Raw genomic sequence first — 13,560 nt, 5'->3', positions numbered from 1 at the left:
ACAAGCCTTTACTAAAGTATGGTATTTATTTTGATAATTCTTCCTTTTTGTTTAATTATAGGATCAGGAAAGAGATTAGTTTTGGATTGCTGCTCTCAGGGAGGAACACTTCTCAGATTGAACAGTATTATAAAAACTGGCCATTCTTATTTGATGAAGCTTTCACTTAGGCCTGTCTGCTTCACCTGGCACCTCAGCATGCCCAGGAGGGTGTGCCAGGAGCTGAAGAAGAGATCAGCCAGGGCCAACCTGGGCAGCACGACCTGCTGCCCGGAGCCCTCTCCAGGGCCAGCCCCAGGCACCAGAAATTCAATCTGCAGGAGATGATGTGGAGAGAGAGATGGAGGGGATTAGTTATGGGGTGTGGGGGATGCAAATGAATGGATGTTGGAGGCCTTTGGAACACCATCATGTGTGTCCTTGTGTATGTTGTCCTCCCCCCACCCCCCAGGAGATTGGGAGCAGATAACAGTCTGTTCAGGGCACTCCTCACACAACCTGGAACAACCAACCAGTCCACAAGCCTTGAGTACCCACTGTGTCCCAGGCATTCTGCTAGGTGCTGAAGTAAGAGAGCTTCTGCCCTACCAGAGGGGCGGAAAGATAATCCAAGGGAGGGGAAGGCACCATCAGAAGGGAGACCAGGAGAAGGTGAGGGCTTCAGTAACAATCTGTCCACAGTGGGGGTAATGCCTTCATTGACAGCTGTTAACTAAGGGATGGCTTTATGGTTTAAAACCTAGGAATAGATGGCCCTGTTAGCTCTGAGACTGCACAGTAAACTGCCAAGGCTTTTCTTGGAGCCTGATGAATCTGTTGGGGTCTGAAGATCAACCAAGCTGAATCTGAAGGGGTCTGCAGCCAGGTTGGCCACATAGTGACACATTTAGGGGCATTGTCTTGTAAGTCAAGTCAGGAGGGTGAGCCATGCACAAAGGGAGTTAAGTAGCTTTGGCTGCTCTGAATGGGAGTAGTTAACGTTGATAAACACCTGGCCTATGGCTGTTGCACAGCTGTACCTGAAGCTGGGGTCGTTTGCCAGATACTTTCAGTGCCATCATTTCATTTGGTCCTCACGACACCCCATGAGCCACCCAGTGGACATCATCCCTTTCTCCTCATTTTACATATAAGGAGTTGGTCCCAGAGTCTAGAGGTGCACCCATGGTCATAGGACTAGAAGCTGAGGAGTTAGGGCTTGGAGCCATGCATGTTTTTGGCTTTTTGTGCTCTGCTTCCTCCTGACCTTCCCAGGTCCAGGAGCCTGATTTGCCCCTTGTGTTCAAGGCCCCTTTCTTCTGCCACTCTCTTGGTCCTAGATCTAGTCTTTACTTCCTTCTCTTCCTTCTGTCCCATCTCCATGTACTACAGACTCTAAGTGTCCATTTTCTTTTGGTTTTAATTTTTTAATGTTTACATAGCATATTAAGGTTTACAAAGCATTTCTGCATGCATTAACATCATTTATTTACAGGGAAAGGAAAGCTACAAATTCAGAAATAATATAGCAGGGTAATTAGAAGTAACTGTTCACTAAATCCACCAAGTTCCAGTCTAGGTTGCTCTGCCTAAGCTATTTTAGCCATCTGCAGTTTTCTAGACCAAGCTTAGCCCATATTGAAGGAACATTGCAACTTTAACACGCTATCCAAATGTGACCTTTGGTTTTTAGGCCAGGCACCTCTAGTGACCACATGGGCCTGGATTGGGGATTTGCTCTCCTGGGCATGCTGGGTTGAGCTTGTCACCTCCTCATCTTCCAGTCTTTGCCTCACTCTAAGAAGGCGGAAAGTCTCTCAGTGTGTGGTTGGCTTCTGATCTGTCCACAGGCCCATGTGTCCTGGGGGACTGAGAAAATGTGTGGGCATGGGCTTGAGTGCTAGACAAGAATGGCAAATGGGAGAAGGGCTGCAGGGTGGGATGGGCGAAGATCGTGCCAACCCAAAAGGATAGTGGGCTGTCTGGAAACAAGAAGCCAGGGGACTTGGTTTCCCTTTCTGGCAGTTTTCTAGAACGACCTTATTAAAAGGGTGAGTACTTAGAAAGGAAAACAGTGATTATCAAGAGTCAACATGGATTAATTAAGAACAAATTATGGGGAAAAAGTCAAACAAATCCAAATTGCTTATTCCATAGGATGACTCAACTGGTGGATGAGGCGAATGGTTCCAATCCAGCCTCTTTGGATTTTAGCAGGGCCTTTTTTAATGTCTCTTGAGGCTTTTGTGGAGACTTGTGAACTTCTTACCTTTTTTTGTGTCATGTACTCCTTTGACATTCAGGTGAAGCCAATGGGTCTCTTTTCAGAAAATTATTTTTAAAAACAAAATATGTCAGATCACAAAGGTAGTCAGTTATATTGAAATAAAAATATAATTTTTCCATCCACATTCATGGACTCTCTGAAATCTATCCACAGAACCCCTGGGGAGGGGGGATTTGTGAACCCCAGGTTAAGGACTCTTGAGTTAAGTGAATTCAAAGCTAGTTGAAGACCTGACTGAAGGATTAATAATTAAATGGGATAGATGTCAGCCTGGAGGAAGGTCATCAGTATATTACCCCAGCATCTTGGGACTTGTGCCCATGGTTTAAGACGGCTTGCTTATTAGCAGATTCCTAAATGACAGATGGCTGGGAGGGCTAGCTAATCGTTTTCATCCTGATTTTGTTGTACAGTGATACCCTAGCAGAATGGTGCTAAAGCAAATCAGAAGCAGGAACAAGACAGGAATGAAGACCAAAACATGCAGGAAGATGGAGGTCTAGCTCAGCCTGGCTGCTTCAGACTGAAGACATTAGATGACTCAGCACCATGGCACAGAGCCCAGTGTGCAGCGAGGGCTCGGGTGGTCCTGCCCTGCTCTGGCCGAGCGTGTTCTGGGTGTCCTATTTTAATAATGATACTGAGAAGCTGGAGTTCATCCAGAGGAGGGCAACGATGCCTGTGAGGAGACTCCGAAGTGTTCCTTATGCAGGCTGTTAGAGAAGTGATGGTGCAGTGTTTATCGAGGGAAATAACAGCCATCTTTTCATGTGTCTGAGGGGCAGTCACATGGAAGAGGGAGGCCTCAAAAGGCAGGTCGAGGTCTAACTCGACCAGAGTAGGACTGCAGCCTGACCTGAGCAGCACGAGCTGCCTTGGTGTACACAGTGTGGTTCACTGACTCTCCCTAAGGCCCTTTGCAACTCCGAGATTCTTTGGTCTCATCAGGATTTTAAAAACAAACAAACAAAAAACCCCTCACACCAAAGAACAGACTGAACACACCCAGAAAAGCAGAACAGACAGTATGTAAGAAGTACAGCCTCCTCCAGCAGGAGCAGCACACGCTGAATGCCTGCTTAGTTGGGGTGGTGGGGTGGTGGGGATAGCTGTGTATCCGATGGTCTCATATGTCTGTCTCCTCAACTGCAAACTCTTTCCACCCATTTTCACAAAGTTATCCACAAGGGAGGTACTTAATTCAGACTTTTTGAGCTCTCTATAGCCCAGTCTTGCCTTTGGAGCTCATAATATGCTTGGAGGGAGGGGATGTGCACATAAAGCTGTGCCAAAGCCACAAACCAGGGGGGTTTTGGCTGTTATTGTTGGGAGGCTAGTTGGCAAGAACCTGGGAATGCGTGCTTTAAAGAGATTATAAAGGCTCCTTAGGAGATGCACAGATATGTTTGCTAAATGCATACTATGATAGTATTTTCTTAAATAAAATTAATTCAGTTTGAAAAACACATTAGGTACCTGCTATGTGTGAAGAGGGTGTTAGATGCTGGGGAATTACTCCCCTCCCCCCCCCAAAAGGGAAAGAAGTAGGTGCTGCCCTTAGGGAGCTTACACTCCACTGGGAGGTAAGGCAAGGACCCAGATAAGTATATAGAAACTAATTTGAAGAGCCAGAGAACAAGCTCTAAAAAGGGGGGCTTGGTAGGGAGGTGAGATTAGAATGACCTCATGTAGATGGGGGGCCTGAGCTGTACTTTGAAGAGAGCTAGGTGTTCTACCAGGCAAAGGTGAGGGGGGAGAATATCCCAGACATAGGGGATCACTTGGTAAAGGAGGAAAGGAGGGGGAAATGGGAGGTTGAATGTTGTGGACGTGGAACAGCTCTCAGGCTAATCTCAGTGTAAAGGGAGTAACTGGGAGGTGTGTTGTATAAACACCCAGCTGAGGAGGCTCCTTTGGACCCTCCATGGAATAGGCAGCCAGTGACTGATTTTTTGGTGAGGAAGGTGATATCATCAGATCTATCTTTTAGTAATATCTGTTTGGAGGTGTGTGGAGGGTGGATTGGAGAAGGCAGAGTGTAGAACTAGAAAGCCTGATTGGGGGGTGATTGCAATAGTCTAGATGAGGGGGTTCAGGCTGAACTAGCCTAGGGCTGTATGGGTGGGTAGAGAGAAGGGGACAGGGCCAAGAGATGCTGCAGAAGCTGAATTGACAAGATTCAGAAACATGGAGGAAGGGGAAAGGAGAAGCCGGATAACTTCTGAGATAGAAAATAAATGAATATGTAAATAACTATAGGAATGAAACAATGAGTGGGTAGCACAAACTCGGCCACCTTGGAAGATGGTCAGTTGGTAGAAAGGAAAGCGAGAGAGTGAGAAAGCTAGCGAGAGGCTGGGGAGGTGATCAGTGTGGCGAGACCAGAAGCACAGGGAGAGAAACCAAGAGGACAGAGAAGATGGTACTAAATGAAGGGGGGTCCCTGGCAGGGAGGAGCACCTGAAGAGGAAGACCAAAAGAGCCCCTTGGAAGGAAGACTATACTGGCCAGACAAGAAGAATGTCTGAGTTTCCTTAATATATTATTTTTCTACCTTGGATTGGCTTCCTGAGAATCAGCTTATTTTAAACTTTCTAAATTAAAAAAAATGTAATCTCACCGTCCGTTGCTGTGCCTTTTCAGATACCCCAACACAGCCTGTGAACTCCTGACCTCTGATGTGCCACAGATCAATGATAAACTGGGAGGAGATGAAAGTTTACTTAACATCCTTTATGACTTCTTGGACCATGAGCCCCCTCTCAACCCTCTACTGGCCAGCTTTTTCAGCAAGACCATTGGCAATCTTATTGCAAGGAAAACTGAACAGGTAAAGCGGTACATTGGCAGTCAAACTGCCTGCTTCTGGCTGATGTGAATGTTTATTATTCTTTTTTTTGAGACTTTATTTTTAGTTTACAGAACTCAGTTCCACATAATTTTGAGTTCCAGATTTTCTTCCCCACCCCCCTTCCCCAAGATGGCATGGAATCCAATGTATCTTCTCCATATAACTTCGCATTGAACTTATTTACACAATAAGGTGCCAGCAGCTGCCTAGAAATCAGACAGAGCCGGCCTGAGTGTGCTGCTCCATGTGTAGTGAACAGTTGTCTTCACCTTCCTGAGGTGCCCTAGTCCTGTCTGAAGTGCCTTACGTTCTTGTGAGCCCCAGCATGGGCCGTGCTGTGAGGCTCTGGCCAAACACGCCAGGCCTAAATGTTTAGGAAGGCTCTTCAGTGAGCATCCTGACCAGCAGAAGGGAAGGCTTTGGAAAACCAGCAACAAAAGGGCCTTCTTTGAAATGCTGCAATAGCTCATCAGTGCTTTGAGGTCCCGAGTTCTCTCATGACCATCTTTTGCTCACTGATTCGTCATATGAAGATATGTCAGATGTTTTGGACATGGATGAAATCAGACTCCTCCAGCTTCCAAATCTACATCAGAATCAAACACGCAGCTTAGGGTGTTCTTTAGACCATCACACAGTTTCTTTAATCTTCCAAAATATTTACTGTTAGTCTTGGGTGATTGGCTAAAACCAGTGGGGAAAATAAATAACCAGTTTTCTGAAATATATAAAATGTTTAAAAGGCATTATCGATGGCTCTTAGGCTTAATTCTTCCTTGGAGTGTCTAGGCCAGGTTTGTGGCACCTGCGGACTTAAGGTCACATGTGGCTTTCTAGGTCCTTGGGTGCGTTCTTTTGACTGAGTCCAAATTTTACAGAACAAATCCTTTTTATGAAAGGGATTTGCCCTGTGAAGTTTGTATTCAGTCAAAGGGCTGCACTTGAGGACCTAGAGGGCCACATGTGGCCTCAAGGCTATAGGTTCCCCACCCCTGGTCTAGGCCATTACATGCATCTCCTTTGTTTGTTTTTGACATTAGCACTTAAATGTCTAGCTCGGGCTTGCAGAGATGCCTCTGCATTCCGAGCTCTGGGCAGACTAGCTCAGCCCTGCATCTTTGACTCAAGCCCCAGTCTTACTCCATGTTGTCCTGATGCCCTTTGCTTTACAGGCAGCCCTGTGTCCTCCTGGAGTCCATCCTGGTAAGGATGGAGCCCTGGGTCTGCAGTCAGGAAGGCCTGAGGCCAATCTTGTCTTGGATACTGACCAGCTGGGGCAGTTCACTTCAACCCCCACTGTATGACAAAGCGGAAATAGCAGCAGCACCTCCTTTCCAGGCTTGTGAGGCTCAAATGCGATCATATTGGCAAAGTCCTTTGAAAGCCTTAAGCTACTCCAGGAATGCTTAGCTAGGATTAGTAAGTGGTCCTTCTCAGCAGATTCAGACCATCCCATACCACTTTGGTACTTGATTTCTTCTTCCTCTGCTGGGAATTTGTGCTGTCTTGGCCATTCTTTCCAAACAGGGGCATCATCCTCAGATGGGAGCAGGAGCCACTAAGCCATGTACAAGGCTCTCTGCAGCTCCATGCTGACTCAGAAAACCAACACACCCAAATCCGATGGGCTCGAGCTGTCCTCAGGCATGTGGGGGACACATGTTGGATCTCACTATTTTCTGACACTGTGGTTACTTCCACTGTCCGGATTGTTCTTTTCCAAGATGTCAGCCCTAGTTCTTATTCGCTGTGCTGCTGTTTGGAGGTCGTCTGCCCTCCCTTCTTAAGAATCTCTTCTCACCCCTTGTGGACAAACCACTTTTCCAGCTTGATCCCTGTTGACCCACTGGCTACCTTCCCAGGAGGGCCTTCAGTCCCTACCCAGAGCTGTTGCACTTTAAAAACATATATGTGTGTATACATCGTGGATACATAACATGCATATACACATCCGTTCATTCTTTCATTTGTTCATTTGTTTGTTTTTTCCTGTGGTTCCTTCCACACACTTAAAAGCTTTTCTGAAATACTTCATTCCTTCAGAAGAACTGTGGTTTTCTTAGTCAGAATGTTCTATTCCCAACATGGATTTAGGCTCTCCTTGCTTTTGTCATTCCTTTGGTCAAACAGAGCCCTTCCTTGGCAACTTGCCCTCCTAGTGCCAAGCTTCTCCATAGGGGTCAGTCCTCGTTGGGTCACAGACACAGCAGCCCAAGCCCTTGGAGAGGTCCAGGTTAGCTCTGAGTTGGCTTGAACTTGCGTCCAGGGATACCTAGCTTCCGACTGGCCTACCCTTTCTGAATCCCCAGTGGCCAATGTATCAGGATGAGACATCTGGGGACAGTGCTTCCGGTTGAAGTATTTACGATGCAGGATGCTTTCTGGACTCCAGGCAGTTCCTGTCTGCTGTTGGAGGTTATTTTCTTTCCTCAGATAGATGAGGATGAAGAAGTCATTCTCCTTTCCCTCTTCTGTCCCTTAGTGACAGCTCCAGCTGATGTCAGCTCATTCGCACATCAGCCATTCTCAGTCCCACCTCCTTAGTGTAGCCCAGGCTTTCTCAAGGGGTTTTGCCTAAGACTTTAGGGAGATTTCCTGTAGCACAGTCGGCTGTTGTTTTTCATAAGAGATTAATTTGTGTTTTAGGTGATCACATTTCTGAAAAAGAAAGACCAGTTCATTAGTCTGGTACTCAAGCACATTGACACCTCTGCCATGATGGACCTGCTGCTTCGCTTGATAAGCTGCGTGGAGCCTGCAACTCTTCGGCAGGAAGTCTTGAATGTAAGTATAAGCGTTTCGTACTTCTCGCTCAGAGAATAAGGACGGTGAACCAACCTACCAAGATTAGCTGGTGGGGCTACAATCAATGTGAAATAAACTCCTAGGTCTTCTGGGCCACCAGCCTGGGGAGGCACCACATTCGTTATAGTTGCACTGGGGAACTACATCATCCTGAGTGTCACAGAACTCTGTGATAGTGACCCAGAGCAGCAGACAGCAGGAGCAGACTCAGCTAGGGACAGTGGATCAGTGCATCTTGCCCTCGCTGCCAGAGCGCCTGTCCTCCTCATTCATGCTGGGACGTCAGCCTGCAGATGGCAGGGAAGCTCCTGAGCTGTGAAACCTCTGAGGAGCTGGTTAGGTTATGCTGAGAAAGAACCAACTCTTTGGACATTATTCTGTGAAACAAAAAAGAATAGAGCTGTTCTGGACTGATTGTTCTTAGACTAGTGCACAGATCTTTCCCTGGAAAAAAGCCCCCCACAATCTAGCTCCTGCCAACCTTCCCAGTCTTATTTCATATCACTCTTCTTCGTGTACTGTCTAGCAACTTCTGTTCCTGTAATTTTAACATTTCTTCTCTGTTCTATTTGCTTTTATGATTCTTATATTAATTCTTGCTTAATTGCTTTAAATGTGTTATTTATCAATTTGAGGATTTTTTTTCTTATCTATTGCTTCTAATAACTTACATTTTTTCACTTGCATTATAGATTTTTTATAGATTTATATTTTTATACTCGTTTCTTTTTAAAGAATTTTCTAGGACTTCAGTGATACTTGACCCAACCTCTTGTTCTCATCGCATCATTTCTAATTCTCTGAATAGCTAGTTTCTGACCTAGAATTATTGGAAACAAATGGCACTATGCAAATAGGATCCACAGGTCTCTGACATGAAAAAACTTACAATCTAACTCTCTAAGATACTTTATGAAGTCTAACGTTACAAGTGATGATCCTGATTTTAAAATTCACTAATATAATTTTGGGGGAAAAAAAGCAGAGAAAGCCCAAATTATAAGTATTAGAAACTAGTGAGAAGAGATCACAACATGGGCAAAAGAAATCTACAAAGTTTTCAGAGAGTACTCTGCATAACTCTGTGTTAATAAATTTTGAGACTCTAAACTGATAACTTAAAAAATATAAAATGACAGCATTAATAAAAGAAGCAGTTCGAATGTTTGGAGAAATCAGACCAATAACAAGCGGCCCAGCAAATAGCCCCAGAGTGAGACTGAGTTACAAGAAAATGCTACTAAATGCTAATTTTTAAAAAGTAATTGCTCAAATATACAGATTTATTTCTAAATATTGAGAAATCAACAGTGAGGGTGCAAACATTTTTGACTTTTAAATTTATTTATTTTCAGTTTTCAACATTCATTTCCACAAGATTTTGAATTCCGAATTTTCTCCCCATCTGTCCCCTCTTCTGCCCCAGGACACCATGCATTCTGACTACCCCTTCCTTCAATTGACCGTCCCTTCTATCACCCCCTTACCCCTTCTCTTGTTCCCTTCCTTTTTATTTTCCTGTCGGGCAAGGTAGAAAAATTAGTCTACTGTGTACATACAGTTCAGAGCCTGTTTTGGGGGGGGGGGCAGACATTCAGGGTTAAGTGACTTGCCCAGGGTCACATAACTAATAAGTGTCAAATAGGCCAGATCTGAACACAGGTCCTCCTCACTCCAGGGCCAGTGCCCTGTTCACTGGGTCATGTAGCTGCCCCGGAGCAAACATTTTTCTAAATTTATTTTTTATTTTTAGTTTACAACACTCAGTTCCACAAGTTTTTGAGTTCTAAGTTTTGTTTCCCTCCCTCTCCTCCCTGCACCTCCCCAAGATGACATGTGATCCGATATAGGTTCTACACATACCTTCTCATTGAACTTAATTGCATAATAGTCCAGTTGTAAAGAAGAATTATAACTAATGGAATAAATCATGAGAAAGAGGAATTGAAAGCAAAAAAGAAGGAAGAAAAAAGAGAGCAAATAGTCTGCCTCCATCTGCATTCAGACTCTGTGATTCTTTCTCTGGATGTGCACAGCTTTTTCCATCATGAGTCTCTTGGATGCAGATACCGTGTGTCTGTAATTGAGTATACTGATCTCCTGGTTCTGCTCCCCTCACTCAGCATCAGTTTATATAAGTCTTTGGAGCAAACATTTATTAAACACTTAATATATGCTTGGCATTGTGCTAAGTATTGGAGATCTAAAGAAAGGCAAAAAAAAAAATTCTCCTTTCAAGGAACTTACATTCAAATGGAGAGACACAACCAGGAGGGGGACAGAGAGAGAGAGAGAGAGAGAGAGAGAGAGAGAGAGAGAGAGAGAGAGACAGAGAACGAACACTGGGAGGAAAAGGTATTATAGCAACTGGGGTGACTGAGGAAGGTATCCTATGGAAAGGGAGGTTTGAGCCCAGTAGTGATGGAAGCTCAGAGGTGGGGGTGAGGAGGCACGGTATTCCAGGTGTGGGGAACAGCCAGTTCTGGCTCAAGTACACTTTCAGTCTAAGCAAGATTGGGAAGCAGTGTCAAAAAAAATTACCTAAAATGTTGTTTACTCTCCTCACTAATCAGCATTCAATTGGCAGAAATAGCAAGAATTTAAATTTTTGTTATTTTCATTAGCTTTGGGGAAAGAGATTTTCTATTCCATTGTTAACAGGACTGTAACTGGCCTGCATTTCCTGGAGAGCAGTCTGGCAGTGTACAATGAGATTCAGGAAGCTGATGACCCAGTAATTATTACATTACTGTGCCATATCCTAATGATGGACTTAGAGATGATTTATTTGAAATATCAAAACAAAATGAAACCAGAAAAGTAAAAATCCCTGGGAATAATGTATATTTGGAAAATAGCTGCATAAATTATGGCACATTGAAAGCATCAGGACCCTACAAAATGACAAATTTAAGAAATACAATGAAAAATGAAAAAAAAAAACTTTAGAGTCAGGTGGAGAGTGAAGGGATAGTCTTGGCATCAGACTGGCTTAAGGGGAGGGTTGGGTGTGACATAGCCAGACCTGCATTTGAAGAGGTTCGATTTGATGCTTGAGTGGAAGAGGAATTGTAGTGGAGTCAGGGAGACCAACCGGAAGGCTATTTCAATAGGCCAATTGTGAGGTACTGAAGGATTGCACTGGAGTGGTTGTTGCATCGGCAAGGAGAGAAGGGGGCATATAGAAGACATGTCATGATAGTAGAAATGACAGGGCTCAGCCACTGATTGGCCATGGGAATAAGAGAGGGAGGCACCAAGGAAGCTTAGATCGTGAGCCTGGGTGACTGAGAGGATGGTAATAGGAACAAGGAAGTTAGGAAGAGGGGAGAATTTGCAAGGAAAGATAAGTTTGGTTGTGGACATGTATTTAAGATGTTTCTAACTTGAAGCGTCTAAAAGGCAGTTGGAGATACAGGACTAATGATTGGGAGAGAGGTCAGGGCTAGACAAATAGATTTGAGAGCAAAGAGATGGTCATTGAAACCGTGGGAGCTGATGAGGTCACCAAGCCAAATACTGTACCAGGAGAAGAGACGAAGGCCCAGGACAGAGCCTTGGAGTATGATGGTCAGTCAGGGAAAGGTAAACAATTTGGTGTGCAGCACTGAAAGTCCATTTGAGATTTCTGTAGCATAAATTTGTAGTGGTCCCATTTAGCACAATTTTATGAGATTTCTGCCATCTGCATTCAGCAGCACATAAGTAAAAATGGAGGAGGCAGATGGTAAGACTAATCCAGTAACAAGGAAGTTAGGGACTGAAGGGTAGAAGATAGTGTAAAATTGACCTGGTTAACTATAGGGTGAAGATCTTGATCTAGGCAGAGTAAAGGCAGAACAAGGGAGATGGTCTGGAAAAGCAGGGAGAGGCATAGCGGCTGGAGGCATAAGGGACAGTGAGAGATGGGACATCAGGAGGGTATGGGAAGATAGAGGAATTTCAGAGTAAAGGATTGTAGAGGTGGAACATTTGTATGACCAGCCCTATGGAACAGTGGTAGTGGGGTGGGGGGAGGGGGAGGTGACCAAGGTTATTCTTCTACTCTTATTTACAACTCACACCCTCTTGGCCCCCCATCTCCCATCCCCATTACTGACTCATTGTCTAGATGGGCTTCCCAGTGTAAACAGTCTCTTTTTGCCTGGAAAGTTGTAATAAAGAATATACAGTTCTATTTTTAGCTCTGAGCCCCCAGCCAGATATAGCTCTGGCAAAACACTTCATTGTTAAATCTATCTCTCTGTTTTCTCAGGGTTGTTCCCCCTTGCCAGTTGCTTCCTTCAAACTGTATTTGCAGTAAGTACACCCAGACTAGCAAATGTCTGTGGTTAACACTGTTTATAAGGATAAAGTAAATGTTTGAAACAAGAAGGGTAAATAGATTTTCCCCATGCCAAGAGGTAAAAGGTCTCAGGCTTCCATGCTGGAGTCCAAAGGGAGAAAGGAAATATAGAATTATATTATCCTGTGGATTGTCAGTGATTCAGCATCTTTCCAAACACATCTGATGCCCAGTCAGCTCTCAAAGCTTCACTGCCAGAGTTCTGGCCCTCACTTCTTATGATGGCTGCCTCTGCCTGGGATGTCTTTTCTCAGGGTCTTCCCTCCTCCAGCTTCTGGAAGCTCCATTATTCCTTAATTGCTGTCTCCTGCTTGGACCAACTTGGACCAACTTGAACCACCAGACTCTTGAACTGTTCAGCTAGGCCAAGTTAGGCTCCTTTCTAATGATTAAATCAAGGGATTTGTTTGTACTAGAAAGGGGTTGAATTTTTGCGGTTAGCTTTAACACCTCATTTTCATCTAGTCCTTCAACTTTGATTACATCCTTGGCTTCCTGAACTTGGGGAGGGCGGGGTGGCTGGAGACCAACTTCCATATACCTTTGTGGCCGAAATAAAGGGAAAGTGCAGATCCTGGGAAGCTTGCACATTTGAAGGACATCAGCCTGTAATCTGAAGGCTCCAGGAATGAGAGCAGGGGTAGGGATGAAAACAAAGACCACGAGTCAGATCTGGAACGCCCCACAGGATCTCATAGGGATGCATCCACTGTAGGAGAGTCTAGCCAGGGTGGCCGTGTGTTAATTCTCTTTTCCAGCTTCACGTATGTCACTGACGAGAACGTCAGAACCTGGTCTCAGATCAAGCACAGATCTGGGTCAGGGGTGTGGATGGAGGAAGCCCAGGGAAGGCTGACATCCATTTTGGGCATTAGCCGTTTGTGCTAGGCCAGATCCCCTCGGTGCATCTCTTTTTTGCTAATGCTATATTTACCCTTTTAAGTGGTGTATGAATAAACAACATCACCAGTTCTTTTCACATGCTGTAAACAGCCATTCATGCCATTTTCAGTAATGGTGCATCTATTGAAAAGAAAACAGTGATGGTAAAGTATTATGACTTAAAATGGACATACAGAAGGAGTGATGTCCCAGAGCCATTAGAAAGACCATTTGCTGCTTCATGGATGGAAACCCTTTCTCAGCCCTGTAAAAGATTCAAGCAAAAGCTTTACATTTTATGAAAGGATATTCTAATGGGGGTTTGAAGTCATCAAAAAGCAGAGGAATTTTACCTTGTTGAAAGAGCAGATTAACTGCTCATTGGAAGTGCAAATGGTAGAAAAAACCCAA

At 44.6% G+C, this 13,560-nt stretch overlaps 1 protein-coding gene across 7 annotated transcripts in view; it reads left to right on the top strand.

The window, feature by feature from the left end:
- PPP6R2 (protein phosphatase 6 regulatory subunit 2) overlaps positions 1-13,560 on the top strand; it is a 127,620-nt gene that overhangs the window by 60,003 nt on the left and 54,057 nt on the right. For all 7 annotated transcript variants that reach the window (XM_036758844.1, XM_036758848.1, XM_036758842.1 and 4 more), the window contains 2 exons: positions 4,910-5,096; positions 7,764-7,901. In XM_036758844.1, the coding sequence (XP_036614739.1) occupies positions 4,910-5,096; positions 7,764-7,901 (325 nt within the window). The remainder of the gene's footprint in view (positions 1-4,909; positions 5,097-7,763; positions 7,902-13,560) is intronic.

The sequence above is a fragment of the Trichosurus vulpecula genome, chromosome 5 (genome assembly GCF_011100635.1).
Source record: "Trichosurus vulpecula isolate mTriVul1 chromosome 5, mTriVul1.pri, whole genome shotgun sequence".
NCBI lineage: Eukaryota > Metazoa > Chordata > Mammalia > Diprotodontia > Phalangeridae > Trichosurus > Trichosurus vulpecula.
This window is presented reverse-complemented; position numbering and strand designations above follow the sequence as displayed.